Source organism: Arabidopsis lyrata (genome assembly GCF_000004255.2).
Source record: "Arabidopsis lyrata subsp. lyrata unplaced genomic scaffold ARALYscaffold_6, whole genome shotgun sequence".
Lineage (NCBI taxonomy): Eukaryota > Viridiplantae > Streptophyta > Magnoliopsida > Brassicales > Brassicaceae > Arabidopsis > Arabidopsis lyrata.
The window spans coordinates 23,460,694-23,479,494 of NW_003302550.1; the positions used below are offsets into that span (position 1 = coordinate 23,460,694).

The 18,801-nt window shown below is 41.2% G+C and overlaps 1 protein-coding gene across 3 annotated transcripts; it reads left to right on the plus strand.

Moving 5' to 3' along the window:
* On the plus strand, positions 1-6,033 carry LOC9308881 (F-box protein At4g02760). Of its 3 annotated transcripts, none has more exons than XR_002331375.1 (15): positions 5-498; positions 1,123-1,236; positions 1,515-2,047; positions 2,131-2,306; positions 2,399-2,500; positions 2,695-2,805; positions 2,987-3,087; positions 3,176-3,288; positions 3,386-3,450; positions 3,539-3,611; positions 3,694-3,756; positions 3,887-3,945; positions 4,046-4,132; positions 4,225-4,916; positions 5,003-5,188. XR_002331375.1 is itself a non-coding variant. In XM_021022907.1 (15 exons), exons 3-14 carry the CDS (start codon positions 1,670-1,672, stop codon positions 4,316-4,318), a joined length of 1,422 nt encoding a protein of 473 aa, XP_020878566.1. In that variant the 5' UTR covers positions 5-498; positions 1,123-1,236; positions 1,515-1,669; the 3' UTR covers positions 4,319-4,320; positions 5,902-6,033. The 3 variants fall into 3 exon arrangements, 1 of the variants encoding a protein (XP_020878566.1); XM_021022907.1 differs by lacking the exon at positions 5,003-5,188 and adding an exon at positions 5,902-6,033 and having other exon boundaries at positions 4,225-4,320; XR_002331376.1 differs by lacking the exon at positions 2,399-2,500 and having other exon boundaries at positions 1-498.
* Positions 6,034-18,801: the final 12,768 nt, after the last annotated feature.

An 18,801-nucleotide genomic window follows, 5' to 3' on the forward strand; every position in this document is an offset into this window, starting at 1 on the left:
AAAACTGATTACATAAGTAATTTGGGAAGGCATGTGTTGGGCTTTAATAGGGCCGATTGAGTAGAAAAAGGTAAGCGTAAAATCATTATCGTAGCCCAACTAAAAAACCCAACGGTTCAATTTCAAACGGTCGGGTTTAAGGATTCGGATCTTCAATTCGCCGATCATCGTCTCACAAACAGCTCCGTCTCGTTCGCACAAACACACAAGTGACTTGACCGTTACGACGACTCGAACGATGGCCACGAAAGAGGAGTGATAGTTTCGTTTCCCATTCAGTGTTTTTCTCTCCGATCCAAAACCCTAGCGAGGTTCCGGTTGTTCCCGTGGCCGTAATCAACGCGTATCACATCTTCCTGATTATCCTTCACGCGACGGAGATAATTTAACTCAGGATCGTCTTATTTGTTGATCGTATAGATTAATTCGGCTCGCGTCTTCTCGATTTTGCCAACGTTGCTGTGGAATTGCGTTACCGTTCCCAATTTTCAACTCCTGGTACATGAGATAGTTCTCAAAATTGTTCACTGTTCGTGGAATCTTTTTGGCACTATTTCTCTTCCTTGCGTTTCTCAATCTATTGTGACGACTATGTTTAAGAGCGTTGTTCTTTCTTTTGGAGGATAAGTTTGGAGTCTTATCCTGAGATTAGGTCTTTTCGAGCGTCTATACAAAGTATGCCATATACTGTTTATGGCTACTCCCATATGGACTAAACAAAGTTGGTTGGTGATGAGCTTGTGCGTTCTAGGATTTGTAGTTGGGAATGCATTTGGTTTAGCTAGAGTTCATGCTGCACTTAGGTTTTAACTGCACACTTTACCTAAATAATATCTTCCAATTCTTCCAGTAAGAATTTCTCTTTGGGATTCGCTTATGCAACAAGATCTGTTGGGCTTGGTGCTTTTCTGCATCTTACATCTATTCGCTTTCAAATTCATTGTCTGTGTCCGCTACTGCATACGCCCTTAATCACTTATTTTTATTGTGACCTTTCCTATCTAACTTATTATTCTTTGATACTGAATCTGACTTGCTTAGTAAATGGTTCTACTGTTTTTTTGTTTGTGCTTGAGCATCTGGATTCTCATCTGATCTGTATTTTCTGTTTCATTCAAGTAGGAATCTCGTGAGAAGTCAACACCTTTACAGATTACTGAGGAGAGATTAACTGCCCCGTATGGTCAGCTTGTCCGTATATCTTACACTGATCTGAAGATTGTTTATTTGTAACTTGTAAGTATTCTTATTTTGAGAGCATCCCCTTATATATTACATTTAAAGAACAACCATTTATCAGGTCCAGACTTTGCAAAGTTTGTGACCAATACCTGACTGACTCTGAGATAATAGTTTGAGCTTGTTAAGTTTTTTTTTTCTCTATTCGGTAGATCTCGTTTGGCTTTCTGCCAATATCGATGATCAGTTCTCAACTTTCATCTTTTTGTGCAAACATTGGTCTTCCGGTGTGAATGGTGACACTGAAATGTATTTTATGATTCTGGTGTTTGTAGATTTCGCTTCCGGGATGAATAATTTGTTGCAGATTTACAGTGAAAGCGAGACATGTTCTACATGAAAGCACAGACATAATTTTGAGCATTTGGATATAAATTTTTTTTCTTGCATTCTATCCTTTCAAAGAAACTCCTTTTTAACATTCCTTGTCATGGACGCTCCCAATCCCAAGCGACCTTACCTTGCCCCTTTGGTTACCTACTCCATAGAAAACCCTTTTTCCCTCCCTATTGCTCCAGATTTCAACCAAAGCAACATTGATATGACTATCTCTTCTTTCCTTTCATTGTCCGACTTGCCTTTGTTCTCCTCACCGCTCTCCATAGGATGCTCTTTTGATCGAGTGCTTGATAAAGTCATCCCCTCAGCAGCTGGAACTTCCCGTGATGAATTTGATCAGGATCGTTTCCTGGATCGTACTCTCCAACTCGCATCGCTTCTTTACAAGTCCACCAAACGTTGCATAAGGAAACGTGCCACCCTCCAAAATTCCTCATCCTGGCCTCTCCTCCCTGAACTAACCACTAAGGTAACAATTCCAGCATTCTCATATCATGCGTTTTTCTGTTTTCTTGAGTGATGTCTCACATAATATGTCTAATGCATATTCAGGTCTTTTCAATGCTTGATACGAAGTCTCTCATGCAAGCTTCTGCATGTTGCACGTTGTTCAACAAATGTGCCATGGATCGTGTATGTTACTCCCACATCGACCTGACAACGGCTGTCGAAGATGTTGATAATGGAGTTGTGTGCGTAATGATCCATCGGGCTGGAAAAGAACTCAGGTGAGATTTTCTATTTCCGGGTTATCTTATTTTGGTGGACCTTGGTCTATGTATCTATGTAATCATCTCTCAGGTTTCATTTATACTTGCAGATCCCTCAAACTTGGTTCTATTTCTTCCTCAGCTGGATTTACTACATCTTCGCTGACAAGATCCTGTCTTACCCCACTAACTTTTAACCATGGTTTTGCTGGGTATTTGCTTGATTATCAAATATATACAAGTGAATATTTATGTACCAAACCTGTTACATTAATGTGATATGTGCTCTCTGATACAACTAGATAGGGATAATGGGTTTACTAGTTTTGTTGCTTGAATAATTGGTGTTAAAATTAACATCTTTATTTCATCTTCTGAGTGATACTATCTTTTTCCATTCAACTAGGGGTCATTTGAGAAGCCTACACCTTTACCATCTCAGAATGATGGATTGCGAGTCCTTATCTCCTGTGTTGTCAGCTTGTTTAAATCTCACTGATTTGAAGATTGTTGGACTGTAAGTTGTATTGGATAATTCAGGAATTCTCCAATTCAGTATTGCTTTGCTTTACTTTGCCTGGAGGCGCCATCTTCTATGCTTTTAATTTTTTTTGTTATTTGAATGTCTGTTCACTTTAAATTCTGCTGATTCCTTATGGTAATTACTTTTTTTTTTCCTACATTTTTGCATTATTTAGTATTCAAGGAAGCAGGTACAATCCACTTGAGCAGTTAGGTTTACTCACGAGAAATTGTCGCTTGTTAGAGCACCTGTTCATAGAGATATATGGTGCAGCAGGTATATGTTCCCGCTATGAAGATTTCCTCTTTGTATTTTTCATTTGAGTGTTTGCTCAAAGTTACCTACTTTTTGACTGGTAGTATAGGCCTTATAACAGATTCAAGCTTGTTAGAGTTTGTGGATAATTGCCCCAACTTAATTTCGCTATCGCTCCTATGTTTTATGCTAAAGGGCGCAATATTACAAAAATTAATTAAGGTATGGCTCCCCTAGTTTTGTTGTTATTTCTTTTCTTTTCATTTGGTATCATCTAATATGTTTTACAAAACCGATATAATATTGTGATGTTTTGCAGGGTTTTCGTCAACTGAAGTACATTAATCTGTCGAAGTCGCCTGAAATTAGTGGTTGCTTTTTCAGGTGCGTGTCGTTTGAGTAAATGTTAATGATGATATCTTTTTTAAGTCTTTGGTAGCAAATTATTTATGGCCTAAGGTTTTGTTGGTAGGGGTTTGGAACTTTGCTGCAAAGATAGTCCACTGGAGACTCTGATATTGCGCAATTGCTATACTCTAGAGGAGGTAAAGGATATAAAACACAACATGTTTTAAGTTTTGTTCTTCATTCTTAAAGTCACAGTCGTGAGTTCGCCTTGGAATTCAGAGAGAAGTTTTGCTGTTCTTGAATTCATTACTCGCCGGAGACTTCAAATCCATTCGGCTCATTGTAAGTTCGTATAGAATATTTGCTAGTTTTTGAACAAAAAAAAAAGATTTGCTAGTTTGTTCCGGAAATTTTTGTATGACCTAGAAACGTTTTTTAATCTTATAAATGCGTTCTTCTTTTTCTCCTTTAGGACGTATCAAACGTCAACGGTTTAGTTTGTGATGGGGGCAATAGAACTTTTGAACCAAGGTAACTAACTCCCTGATTTGTTGAAGTTTTTTTGTGTGAACGATTTGTTCATATTCTTAAATTTTTTTTTATATATATGTGACACTATTGTTTGCTGTAGATTTCCTATTGAGGAGCTGAAAAAACAAAGATCAGATGTCACATTAGTGGCAATTTTTGAATCACAATCATCATTGTCATCATCAAGGTTCATCAATAACTAGTTGTGTTTATTCGGCTTTCATTTTTTAGTACCGAAACTAATCGAATCCAAATAAATTTGTTTTTGTAATATCTCAGCTCAGGGGAGGTATATTCAGATGGCACCTCTTCTTGGAGTTCTGATTATAGCAGGGAGGAGGAAGAGCATGACATCGACTTGGACTCTATATAAATTCTAAGAGCAAGTCCAACGGTGGCCCTAAAGAGACTCTTAAACTATGAATCCTTAAGAAAAAAGCAAAAATTAAATTTAAAATGTGAATTAAGCTAAGGAACGTACCTAATCTTAGAGTTTTTTTTTGTCTGCAAGAGTTCCATACGTGTCAGTTTCTCATGATTTGTGGACTGAGAAAACAAATTAATTTTTTCTTTCCCGTTTCATTTCACGATCTCTCTCTCTTCTCTTGTGTTCTCCGAAGGCGACAGAGAAAGAACAAGGTCTCGATCATCATCATCCGACGGTGGATCATCAAATCGGAAGAGAAAATCCGAAGAAACTTGATTGTGTAAATCGTGATGAATTTGTTTTTTTTAGATGTTATCGAAATTAGGGTTTGTCGAATTGGGAATTGATGAAAGATAAATTAGGGTTCTTTGATGTAAACGCAATTAGGTTGCTTTGAATACATAATCAGTCTCTTTCTTCGTTATTAGACATGATTGAAGACGATTTTTTGCCTTTAGATTGTTTGTTTCCATTCGGATTTGATATCAAGTTGAATCTCTGTTTTGTATGTCTCTCTGTTTCTCTGAAGAAGAGCTAGACATAGGTATGGTCCACTTTTGATGTCCTTCCGTGATGCAATATTTGAGTTTGGCGTATGTCTCTGATCTTTTTCTTTTTGACGTTTTGAAGATGACATTGACATCGACGATCATCATCATAGTCAACAACAAGAGAAGCCTAAAGAACAAGGGATATTGTCACGGCTTAGTAAGCAGAAGATGGTGAATAGGTTTAGCAATTTCAAAGGTAAGCTGAAAAAGATGGCAACTAAGAATGAGAAGAGTGTTGTAACCAATGAGAAAAGCATGAGGAGAAGACTTTGTATGTCAAAATTACCTTTCATTTTGTTTTTCCATATTGCTAAACAATACTGTAAATACTTTCTTCAAAGTTATACAAGTGTGAGAGTTTTTCACAAGTTCTTTCGAAGATTAGACAATGGATAGTTGCATTATATAACAGAGCAGTGATCTTAATTTCAATCGCAATTTCATAACCAGTGATTCAGTTTCACCAAAGATGATAACAACATTGAATGCTTTAAGTAGGACCAAGACAACCACAACATCAGACCAAAACCAATATTCTCCTTCAGAGAATTATTTCCTTTTCACAAGTGTGTTGGAATTTTCACCAGTGATAGATAGAGAGCAGAATAAGCTTGCAAACACATGATATCATCTCATAAAATGTAGAATTGAAGCTCAAAGCGAAATCCAAAGCTAAAGACTAATCCTTATTCCGATTTTGATTTGTATTTTTTTATATATTTATGTTATGTATGTTTAAAATTTTAAGAAATTGTAATAACTATTAAGTTTTATCACATAAAAATAAAAAATGTTTCTAATTTTTCATTTTAAAAATAATGTTTTTTTTTAAAGAAAGTAAGAAACCCACTTAAGGACTCTACCATTGGACAAACAAATTTTTAAGGATTCATCAAAAACTCTTAACCTTAAAATTGTCATAATTTATGATTAAAATATGTTTAAGAATCCTTTTAAAGACTCAACCATTGTTGTTGCTCTAAGTCCCCCATAATTTTTTTCCGGTACCCAGAGAGGTCTCCGAGTATCTTGAATCGTTTGTCTTCTTCCTTCTAATCTTCTCCATTAATTGGTAGTTATGCTAATGGATTTGTCCACGAATTTGTGAAATCCGCCTTCTTATATTCATACAATCTCTTCCCAAAATCGATCAAAGAAACACGATCTCTTCAAATGTAAGAAACCTTCAAACTCCTTCATCTGATGCGACGATCTCTATACCAATAACAACCGGATCTTTCTGTTCAGATTCTGGATTTTACTCGGAATCTGAAGGAGGTCTAATATTTCTGGAGAGAAACAGCCGTCTGTTGCTCTAGCTTCAGAGCAGACGAACAAGGACTTAACGTGCCAAGGATGATAAGAAAAAGCAATTATGTTTCATAGTCTATGAGTGAGGAAGATGATCAGGAAATCTTCAGGCTTTTGACAAGAGCCTTGAAATTGAGAATCGGCCCCAAGTCTCCCATAACTCTTTTTTCTCGGTACCCTGAATCCCTGATTGTTTATTAATCAGAGAGGTCTCCCAAAAGTCCATATTGTTTCGTTCTCTCCGAGAATCTGAATCGTTCGTCTTCATCCTTCTAATCTTCTCCATTAATTGGTAGTCATGCTAATGGATTTGTCCAAGAATTAGTGAAATCCTTTTTTTTTTTTATGACAGGAGATCTCTTGCAAACCAAGGTAACTGATTGTTTAGATTGTTTACCATTTGACAACCAGTAATCAGAACTCTAATGACGCACCACGGCACCAGTTTATATGGCCATATTATTGTGTTGTAGGTTTCCTCTTGAAGAGCTTCATATTTTACATCACCATTATCTTTATCCAGTAATTCCTATTATAGCGGAGGAGCACTTTGCTGCTAATGAGAATGCTGAAGTTGGAAAAACCTTCCACTGTTGAACTAAAAGCTGAAGGCAAACTCGGGTTGTTCTTTGATAGGACCAGAGCTTTTCGGGAACCAATTGCTGTCACCCTCAACGTGACTGCGTATTACATATGGAATTGTTTCCACCATTTACGAGTCCATGACGCACATCCTCCAGACTAAGAAGACAGAGTTTAACAACAACACCAATATCACCAACCGACTCACGCAAGTTTCGAATCAACTCGCGACCGGGGCATGTATAACGACTTATCTCAAATTACGTGCTCTTATAATCACGGAATTCCCTGACCGGTACACTTCAGCTTATCTCAAAAGGCCAAAAGGAATCACATTCACGGACTTACCACCAGTAGTTGTTGCACCATTTGCTTTTGCAATTCAACAACTCGGTGCTGTCAACATCGCTAACCTCACTCATAAGGCACGTTATGTCCCAGTTCTCCCTCCTACAGGACATCAATACGGACTTCCGAATAACCAAATTTGGGACCCCAACTCCTACACACAAGCTGTGGAATATGGTAGAAACTTCGGACTCACTCCACTTTAATGTGGTTGATGCAGGTCCGGCTCACTCATCGGTAAGACCCGGTGCCATACAAAAAAAATCCTATCTTTAATAAAAAATTTATATATATATATATATATTTACAAAAAGTTATATTTCATAAATTATTTTGTATTTTATAGCTATTTGGACCTGTTATTTTTGTTTATTAATTTTGGGCCTCAATATTACCTTTTAAAATAGAATTTTGGGACCTTTACATATAGATATTTTATAAAATTTCAGCATAATTAAATAGTTAAATAATAGAAAAACTATGAATTTGGACCTTAAATTTGTTGGACCCGGTGCAAATGCACCACTTGCACATGCCAATAAACGGCACTGGGTTGATGTGAACCAGAAGACTGGTACCGCCTGGTGGTTACTAAGACAACACTTCTCTGAGGAAATGTTCGAGTTGAAGCTCCCGTTCCCGGAGGCCAACTACACTTCTGCGATGGCCGTGACACACTCAACTCTTCCTGCTCAAGACGGACCACGTACGGAGAGCTTGACCCATCAAATGCTATTTTCGATCTCGTCCCTTATGGAGAATCCGACTACAGTTACATATTACGTGACCCTCTTCCTGGCATCAACGTCACGACGTTCGTGACCATTGATGAAAGCGCGAGACACATAGTTTCTAACGTGTAACTTTTTGAACCCACTTGAGACCACATTAGGAAACTAGGTGTGGGCAAAAAACCCTCACCAACCGAACCGATATAAATGATTTGGTTTGGTTATGGTTTAGCCTAAAAACCCATTTGATTGTCATTTTTATTAAGCTTTCAGTTTAGATTTGGTTTAGTTAAAAAACATAAAACCGAATCGTTTTTTTTGGTTTTTGATTAAAATTAAGGATAATTATATTGTTTCATTCTCCTCTAACAAACGTTTGACTTTAAAACGCAGCGGTTCTCACGTCTCTTGGGCTCCCAAACGCAGCGTTTCACATCTAGTTTCCCAAAACGCAGCGTTTTACGTGTGGTTTCTAAACGCTGCGTTTATTATTTGGTGTGTCTTTAAATTGAAAAGAAATTTTCACGTTTAGTGTGACATTGACTTTTTCTCTCACGGTTTGGCAAAGTCAAAAAATTTTTCCATAGAATAGCAATTATGTATTTTTAAGACAAAAATACCTTTGTAACTGTGTTGATTTAGTTGCTTCTACAATCAAACTACGTGAACGAGAAGAAGATGATATTTTTGTTTCTTTTACTTAAATATATATATATATATATAAAATATTCAGATTCACAAAAAAAAAAAATCAGAAAACCAGAAATTAAGAGAAAAGAAACAAAATAACTAGAGAACAAAGAATGGTTGTTCTTTATTTAAAATCGAAGGAAAATTTGTAATGAATCTGAAATTTCATGGTGAAATAATTGATTTTGATTCATTATCAAGTAGAGAGATTAGAGTTAAATGGATTAAGAAATTTCCAGCAAGTTGGAAGAAATGACAGAAATTAGTGAGAAAGCAAATGTTCTTCCCACGTAATTGACTTAACTGTGGATGTCAGATTCACACACTCAAGTATTTTTGTTAAGTGGGAAAGATTATTCTTGAGGGACAAAAATGAATATATAAAAACTTGAAAATTGATACGAAAATTGTTATATTATTTCCCTTTCGAGAGGAAGATCCCCTTTACATGGCCATCGGCCTCTATATTTATACACCGATAAACGACATTAAAATGAGTAATTAAGCACAAATATTTCTTCTTAAATGTGTCCGTTTTGATTCTCCGGCTTTAATGCTCAACGTTTGAATTTGAGTTGACTCTGATCTTCATGGGCCTCGCCTCTTTCGGCCCAAGTGTCCGTAAACCGACTTACCCGTGTCTTCTACACCGAACTCGTGTCACAGTGTAGTCACTTTGGATTCTCGAAATGGTGACAACCACTTCGACCGTCCCTTCGGCTCACGGGTCCAATGGGCTTCATCCTTTATGGGCCATTATCTTGATCACGTGGCAATCTTTGGTTGGTCTCGTACTTCTGGTGCGGGATCCGACACCAACAATTAGCCCCCCAAGTTCTTCGAAGTGCTATTCCAGTTCGGAGGACTTTAAATGCTCAAGTGGCCAAAGATTGCGTTCGAGAATCTTTCTGATTTCCCGCCGAAAATCCCATCACTCCTTTAATTTTGGCACTATCCATTTTTAACCGAGTGACATCTGTCATCATTATGACCGTATATTGATTAATTACTATTAAAACCGGAAAAACCTTCCCACTTCCCACACGACTTCCGAGGCGGTTTCATCATTAGCTTGAGGTAACTTCTTTTCACCATTACTCTCTTCTTTTACTTTTGTACTTTAATCAAAACCTCTCTCTTCGTTCCTTCACCAAAACCCTTCTTCGCCGGATCTTGAATTTTTCTTTCTTCCCAATGACTTCTGATTCCGATAGACCCGAATCTCCGTCTTTTGACGAGAGGCGTTCTAGTAACGACGAGTGCACCCGTCCTGGTGACATTGCCGGTCCGCACTATAGGTCCACTTGTACTCTTCAATCCCTCGAGCGATTGAGAGAGCTTTGCCGGATTCCGCCGGAAATTATGGCGGAAGCACAAATAGCTTCCCCCACAGAATCCCCAGAGAACCATCGCGATGGTTACTTCTGTGTGTATGAGATTTATTTCAAGGGTTGCGGGCTTACCTTTCCTCTTCCCGAAGCCCTAATTTTATACCTAGCGGCTCTTGAAATCGCTCTTCCTCAATTAACCCCCAATCTTCTCCGTACAATTCTTGGAATTATAACAATCGCGGCGGAGGCCGGTTATGTTATCGGAGTTGCTGAACTGAATGAGCTTCTGAGCGTGAGAAGTTCATCGAAGAAAACGGGATATTTCTCAGCATATCCTAATGCCAACAGGAACATCATTTCACATCTTCCGAACAAGGATGAAAATTGGCATCATCCTTGGTTTCTAATTAAGAAAACCCCCGCTTCGATTGGAAATCTCGCTGATTTTCTCCCTTCGAAGTGGTCTGCGAAACCCGGTAGTGATTAGGTTGCCCGTATCTTTCCCGGTTGTTTCTTTATCTTTATTGACTAACACCGTTGTTTCATTTCGCAGCTTTCATTGCTTCCAACCTCCCATCTGAAGAGTTCATCGAATTCTTCAAAATAATTCTTGAAGGGGAAACCCTTTGGAATTCCTTCACTCTTGAACGATTCCTGGAAGCTAACCACAGACTCAGGATGAGTCCGCCTGGTCATCTTCACCAAATTCCTCCCCCTCCCTCAACTCAAGGAATGTCATCTCGGGCCCTTGCGGCCAAGCGTAAGTTGCTTTCCAAGCCGATGGCTGAGGCTTGCGAGGAGAAGAAGAAGTTCCTCGCGACTTCCATAGACAAGAAGGACTACAGTAGAACCTTGCTGGTTGATGATGGCAGCACCGAGGGAGCTCGATCTGTCGCTTCCTTCAGATTAACTCCTCGTCGCGATCGTCGCGACTCGCGTTCTCCTCGGAGGATTCAATCTCCTCGCCGCGATTCACCTCGTCCTCCCCGAGATGATTTTAGTAACGAGCCGATTAAGAACTTGGTTCGCCGGAAGAGAGACAAGTCTTCTCGCAGCGATTCTTCTCCGCAGAGGGAAAAGTCGAGGGCCCGGACTGACCGCTCACCTCGATCATCTCCTCCTCCTGAACCAATGGGTCCTCCACGTCCGGTTGATATGTCTTCCTCCTCCCAGCCTGATAGTGGAAAGACTGCTCGGAGTGCGTCTCCGAAAAAGGGAGATTCTGAATCTCGAGATGCTCCCTCGAGGCTGAAGCCTGCTCTTGTACCTCAAGTCAAATCGCTTTCAGGTTCGGTGACTTACACACACTTAAACTTTTTGCCTTTATTAAAATTCCAATTTTTACAACCTTTCCTTCTTCGCAGCTATGGAGAAAGAGGGCAGCGTCTTCCGATGTTTCAAGACCCGATCGGGTTCGATCTTGCCAGACTTTGACAAATGGCGTCCTGCGATTCGTGAACGTTATTTGCTTCATGCGCATCACTCTTCTCGGGTTTGTTCCGCTTTCTTTTGTGTATATTTTTTATTGTATTGCCATTCTGCGAACTGACTCGTCATCCCAGGTTCATGTATAACGCCAGGCTCAAAGCGAATTTAACGACATGATCGAACATTACGAAGGGTTGGTCATTGGACGGGAGAAGGTGATCGACATGTGGAAGAAGAAATTCTCAGCGCTTGAGGCTGACCTCAACTCTTCTGCTGGCTCTAAGCACGATTTGGAGGACAAGGTCGATAGGTTAACGTCGGAGTTGGCGCAGGTAAAGGGGGAACTGCAAGACTACTATGACCGGAATTACAAACTCCAGGACAAACTGTCTGGTGTTCAGGGTAGACTTCACGAATCCGAATCAGCCGCCGACACCCTGAACAACCAACTTATCGAGCTCGACGCGAAGTACAAGGCGCTAGCCAAGTTGCGTGATTCTGAGTTGGCAAGGTCGGCATCGAAGGCCAGAAAGGAGGTTAAGGGACGCGGGATGGAATTGATCCAAGGGGCCATTCGCTTCATGCAAACCGAGAAAGCTAGGTCGGACTTGGAGTCAGACATCAAGGAGCACGAAAGCAACTTGATTCTGCTGGACCAAATCCATGAAGCAGATTTCTCCGAGGAACAAGAAAGGACCGAGCTGTCGACTAACCTTTCTGAGAAACGGAGTCGCTTAGCAGCTCTTCCCACTTCGATCTTCAACCCGCTTGACTTCGAGGCTTTCTTTACTGAATCACCTCCTCTCAGTGAATCGGGTTTAGACTGGGCAGGTAACGCTTGGTTCCTGTGGCTTACCTTTCTCTTACCTTGTACCTTTGATTGACTGGAATCATTATTTCTAGGTTCAAGTGGGACGGAAAACGCTGTCCCGCCCGCAGCTCCAATGGTACCAGAGGTCACTCCGGAGGTTGGTTGTACCGCGGAGGGTGGTCAAGGAGCTTCATCTGATCAAGCAGCTGCCAAGGACGCGAATGAAGCTTCGACTGTTGAGCCGGATTCCGAGGTGGTTGCTGCTCCGTAGTGGCTGTGTCCACTTTAAATTGGGGACTGTCCCTTTATTTTTAAGACTTAATTTCAAACTTGTCTTTGCCTAAGGAGGCTTTATTATTTTCTTTTGAACAAAATATTTGCCTGAGGAGGCTTTTAAACCTTTCTAGGTTGTGGCCCAAGGGGGTCTGGTTAAAATTATATGCGGGTTTGCAAAGTCCGCTTTTAACCTTTTGTGGCCTTGTGGCAATGCTTTCGAGATTTTTAGGCTGATCAGACCTTTCTCTTTAGAATGCAAGAGCTGAGCTCGGCTTAAAGCGAGTTCCCCACTTCGGGTTTAGTCAACTCGGTAAACTTGTCAGGCTTGGGCCCTAGAAACTTTTGCAATCAATGCGACGGTTGCTCTTTCCCTTCTTAAAGAGAACAGCTCGTCTTTTAATGTAATAATTACCTTTTCTCGATTTTCCAAAAGTGGTTTAACCCACTTAGAAACGCTACCATTAATGGATTTATGGTTCCAAGACAAACCCTAAATCATTATAAATAAAGGCTTACCTACCTCTAGGCTTTATTAAACATGACTATAGAATCTCACTTGAGAAATATTCTAAGAATGGAAAACGAAGAAGTAGCCCCCATCGATCCCGGCAGCCCACTTTTCTTGTCCGGCGACAGATTTGAACCGGCTGGCGTTCTCTTTCCTCACGCCGTCTTTCACTTCCCTTCAAAGGAGAAGAAAGAGGCTTGCGACTTCATCGACAAGGTAAATATTTAAAGTTTTTTGACTTAAAAACTTTTTGTTTTGCCTTATTCACCCATTTTTATGCTAGGTCGCCGACAAGCACCGTCGCTTGTGTGAAGAGAGGCAGCGGCTGGGACTCAAAAGGCAGACGCTCGAGGCTCGCATCGCCCGGGTGGAAAGAAAGATACGGGCCCTGGAGAGCGATCCCTTTCAATGGGAGTGGCGGAACTTTGACTCCGTTGCTGAGATCCCGAGGATGCTTCGGATGTACCTCCGCGCTAGAGGAGTCCCGGGTCCCGTGAACGCCCCTGTCTGCACCGTTCCGTCCGACAGTGAAGAGGAAGAGGACTTGGAGGAGGAGGCCAGCAACTGCCGGAAACGCGTTCGGGATCGTTCCGAAGTGGATGCCACGAACAAGGCGTCCACTTCGGAAACTAAATCGGCGATGAAGGAGCCTGTTCCTGAGCCTCTCCCATAAGTGTTCTCTAATTTCTTCACTTTCTTCTTTCCTTTTTTTTTTTTAAAAAAACTCGTGATGGGCTTCGGCCCTTTTTATTTATGGAAATATTTGCAACTTTCCTCTCTTTTAAAATATTCTCGGAGATGCACCTTTTAATGCAGGATCTGTTTGAGGGCATGAATCTCTCCGCGAATCACTCCATTCCTTGGATAGAATCCGCAGCTTGCTAAGGATATGGGGTTCCTATAAATTACAGGTTCAATTTCCCTTTACTTCTCACCCTTCTTTTCATTTTAGCAGGTATGGAGTTCAATCTTCGCTGTTCGGAGTCTATGCCCGACTTCTCCAGAATCGGAATGATGAATGAAGATGTTCCAAATGAGCCAAACAGGCATCCTCCTCCACTTCGCGGCTTCTTGAGATCTCAGATCCGAGCCCCCTGTGAATTGATCAGGGATCTCCCAGCCAGAGATCAAGGAACGGCGATGGCGTTCATAGAGGCGCTCGAGCTCCAACACCGGAAGCTTACGTCAGAAAAGAGGAGACTTCGGAAGAGGATTAACCGGATGCAACGCAGGCTTACTACAGTGTCAAGAAGTCTTCACATCCTTGAATCTCACCCCGGAGAGTGGATTGAGCTTGGGATTTCTGACTTTGCTCGAATTCCGGACTGCATGATGCCGATCCTCGATCTTGCTGGTCAAGGAGTTGAAGTGTTCTGTTCGTCAACGAGGATTTCGTAGTTCGAAGTGTACAATGAGGGACACTTCGTCTCTTTTTTTGAATAAACGCTTTATTTCCAATCTCTTGTATGTTCGCATAGCCGAACCTTTTATTAATAAAGAAATAAAACAACCATTTTATTAATAGCTGAACTCGTTTTCGAGCTGCCTACGTACCCATTTCGGGATCAAGCCAAATCGTAGTTCATGTACATAAACAATGCATGTAGCTTTTAAACATAAAACTTCTTTAAGTTGATCACATTCCAAGGTCGCTTGACTGGATTGTCTTCTAGGTCTTTTAACCTATAAACGCCGTTTCGAACCACCTCGGTAATAATGTAAGGTCCTTCCCAATTAATACCAAGTTTTCCAGCACCTTCTTCTTTTTTATTATCAAAGACGCGTCTTAATACGTAATCTCCCACGAAGAACGGCCTACTTTTAACTTTAGAATTGTAATATCGGGCTGCTGCTTGTTGGTAATTCTGGATCCGAATTAGAGCTTGATCACGCCTTTCATTTATGGTATCTAGTGAATCATTAAGCATTGCTGAATTTTCTTCCTCATTTAACGGTGCTTCTGTTCGGCGAAGTCCGGGCACATTGAGTTCGGCTGGTACTACCGCTTCCATGCCGTAAACCAAAGAGAATGGAGTTTCTCCTGTAGGTCGCCTAGGGGTTGTACGATAGGCCCACAGGACGGGCTGGAGTTCTTCATACCATCCTCCCTTTAGATGACTTAAGCGTTTCTTGAGATTGCTTAATATTGTCTTGTTCGCGGCTTCAGCTTGTCCGTTTCCTTGCGGATATCGTGGAGTAGAATAACTAACTTTGATTCCCCAGTCCGCACAAAAGGCATCAAACTCGTGTGAAATGAATTGTGGTCCATTATCAGTAACTATTTCGTATGGAACTCCATGCCGACATATAATGTTTTTCCAAATAAAGGTCTTCACGGCCGAATCCTTGATACCAACATACGCCTCAGCTTCAATCCATTTTGAAAAGTAGTCCGTAAGGACTAGAAGGTACTGTACACCTCGAGTTGTTTTGTGCAATGGTCCAATGATGTCCATTGACCACCTCATAAACGGGTATGGGGCGGAAATGGAGGAAAACAATTCCGACGGTTGGTGGATCAATGGTGCATGGAGTTGACAGCGCTTGCATCTTTGGGCGAACTTAACACAATCTGTGATCATAGTGGGCCAAAAATAACCCATTCTTTGAACTTTAAAAGCCATAGCTCTTCCTGATGAATGACTCCCACATAATCCTTCATGCACTTCGCTCATGACGATCTCGACTTCGGGCCCAAAAATGTACAATAGGTAAGGGTCGCTGACACCTCGTCTATATAACGCATCCCTTGACAGACAAAATTTCGCGCTAACGACTTTCATTTTCCTGGCCTGCCATTTATTCTTTGGGAGCTCGCCTGTCGTGATGTAGTGCTTTATTGGCTCCCTCCAGTCAGCCCCCCAGTCTTTAGCCGGAATTTGGTCAACTTTGTGAAATATTCGTGGCTCTGGTTCGGGATGTTCATTTGGTTCAAGAATATCCTCCTCGATTAATGGTTCGGTTTCCAATATTGTTTCTGGAATCGCATCCTCAGCTAAGACAACGGGTTCCTTGTTAGATATGTTTGATCCCTTTGACTTTCTTCGTTTGTTGGGTGGCGGTTCGATCTCTGGTTCGCCGCGGTCGCGCGCCGCTGCTCGAGACCTTGTAACGACGAGGATTTCTTTGCTGTCTTGGATGCTTCGCCCCGAGATGCATTCTACTGGAATAACTCTCTTTAACTCAGGATCTGATGTTGACGCCAATGCGGCAAGTGCATCTGCAGTTGTATTCTCTCCCCGAGGTATACGGATTAATTCAAATTTCGAGAAATTTTTAGATAGATCCTTCACCACTTCGAGGTATGCTTCCATTCTTGAATCTTTGGCTTCATAGTCTCCATTAAATTGGTTAACTACCAACTGCGAATCGCAATAAGCCAATATTTCCTTAGCTCCAACTCCTTGTGCTAGTCGAAGTCCGGCAATAAGGGCTTCGTATTCTGCCTCGTTGTTGGAGGCATTGAATAACAATCGGAATGATTGTTCTAGAATTTCTGATGTCGGAGATTCCAACCTAATTCCCACTCCGGATCCTTGCTTTGTTGAAAACCCATCTACGTGTAACTTCCAAGTTTGGTTCTCCGGTTGATCCATCGTTCCAGGTATTGGTAGTTCGGTCAGGAAATCTGCTAAGACCTGAGCCTTCATACTGCTCCGGCTTTTGAACTCTATGTCGTACTCGCTTAATTCCACCGCCCATTTCGCCAAACGTCCGGATTGACTTGGACTATGAAGTATTGTTCTGAGTGGTTGGTTAGTTAATACTTCAACCGGATGGGATTGAAAATATGGACGCAGCTTCCGGGCCGAAGTTACCACTGCGAGTGCAAGTTTTTCCATCATTGTGTATCTGGTTTCCGGATCCGTCATTGACTTGCTCACGTAGTAAATTGGTTTCTGCTCCCCACGGTCTTCCCGAACCAAGACTCCACTAACCGCGTGGTTTGAAACTGAAACGTACAAGTAGATTTTTCATCCACTTCCGGTTTGGACAGTATAGGTGGAGTGGTTAAGTATGCCTTAAGCTGCCCAAAAGCTTCTTCACACTTCTCATCCCAAAGAAATCCTTTGTTCCCTTTTAGAATTTGGTAGAAATGCAACGACTTATCTGTTGATCTCGAGATAAAACGATTCAAGGCCGCAATCCGCCCAGTCAACCGTTGTACTTCTTTGAAGTTTCTCGGAGATGGCATGTTTAGAAAGGCGTTAATTTGATTTGGATTGGCTTCAATCCCTCTTTCTGTCACGATATAGCCAAGAAATTCTCCGGATGGGACTCCAAATGTGCACTTCGCCGGGTTCAGCTTCATTTGATATTTATTGAGAATATCAAAACATTCTTCCAAATGTTTAACATGATCTTCTTTCTTCAACGATTTAACCAACATATCATCTATGTAGACTTCCATAGTCTTCCCGAGGTGATTGTGAAACATTTTGTTCACCAACCGTTGGTAAGTCGCTCCTGCATTTTTCAAACCAAAAGGCATTACCTTGTAGCAGTAGATACCTCTATCTGTGATAAATGACGTTTTTTCTTGATCGTCGGGGTCCATCATTATCTGATTATAACCCGAGAAGGCGTCCATGAATGTTAACAGCTCATTTCCAGCGGTGGACTCTACAAGTCGATCTATATGCGGGAGCGGGAAACTATCTTTGGGACATGCTTTATTTAGGTCTGTAAAGTCGATGCAAACCCTATCTTTCCCATTCTTTTTCTTGACAACGACAGTGTTTGCTACCCACTCCGGATATTGCACTTCTCTTATGGACCCTATCTTCAAAAGTTTATCCACTTCGTCGTTTACTATTTTTGCCCGCTCCACTCCAAGCTTTCTTCTTTTTTGTTTCACCGGTTTGAAGCTTGGATCTACGTTCAGTTTATGACAGATTATACTCGGATTTATGCCCGGCATGTCCGCTGCTGACCATGCAAATGATGCTTTGTTTCTCCTTAAGAGTTCGATCAAAGCTTCTTTTATTTGGCCAGTCAAAGTTGCTCCAATTCTAATTTTCCGGTCCGGCTTGTCTTCTTCCAGTTCCACTTCGACTACTACATCCTCTTTCTTCTGCCCACTAGGAAACTTTGTTTTTTGCCCTTCTTTCGCGGGCTTCGTTAATTGCTATTGAATCTTCATACGGTGGCTAGCTAAGTAGCATGTTCGCGAAGCTTCTTGGTCTCCCCGAATTGTTTCCACCCCATTTGATGTTGGAAATTTGATACATTGATGGTATGTAGAGGGAACTGCTTTCATTCGATAAATCCAAGGAGTCCCAAGGATGATGTTGTAAGCTGCGGGCTTATCGAAGACGACGAAGTCCACAATTTTTGATACTTTTTTGGCAAGGACCGGTAGTTTGATTGTCCCGAGAGACATGGCTGATTCGCTAGTGAATGCAACTAATGGAGTCGGAGGTCCTACTATGTCTCCTCGGCTGATTCCCATTTTTTCTAGAGTACTTAAAAAGATCAAGTCGACCGAACTGCCTGTATCTATAAGGATCCTTGATACTTCGAAGTTTGCGACATCAAGAGTAATGACTAGAGCATCGTCATGCGGTCTTTCGAGATGCCGCGTTTCTTCTTCGTTAAATGATATTGAAGCACCTTGAAAATCAACTTCTTCGCTCAAGCTTGCTTTGAGTAAGACATTTCGTCTATGTTTTTTTATGGAACTTATTGAATCTCCGCAAAATCTGGAACCTCCTAGAATCACATTGATCTTCCCCTTCGAACTTCTTGGTTCTTCCTCGTTGGATAACCTTGGTCTTTTGGAATCTTGATCTTTGGAGTTTTCCTTTGCTTCGTGGTATTCCTTCACAAAATCTTTTATATCGAATTTAGAAAGATCGCCAC

Bases quoted from the DNA above. Each gene is read 5' to 3' on its own strand.
- LOC9308881 (XM_021022907.1), top strand. From the start codon at position 1,670: ATGGACGCTCCCAATCCCAAGCGACCTTACCTTGCCCCTTTGGTTACC. The intron at 2,048-2,130 runs GTAACAATTCCA...ATGCATATTCAG, and splicing joins TCCCTGAACTAACCACTAAG to GTCTTTTCAATGCTTGATAC. The intron at 3,088-3,175 runs GTATATGTTCCC...CTGGTAGTATAG, and splicing joins AGAGATATATGGTGCAGCAG to GCCTTATAACAGATTCAAGC.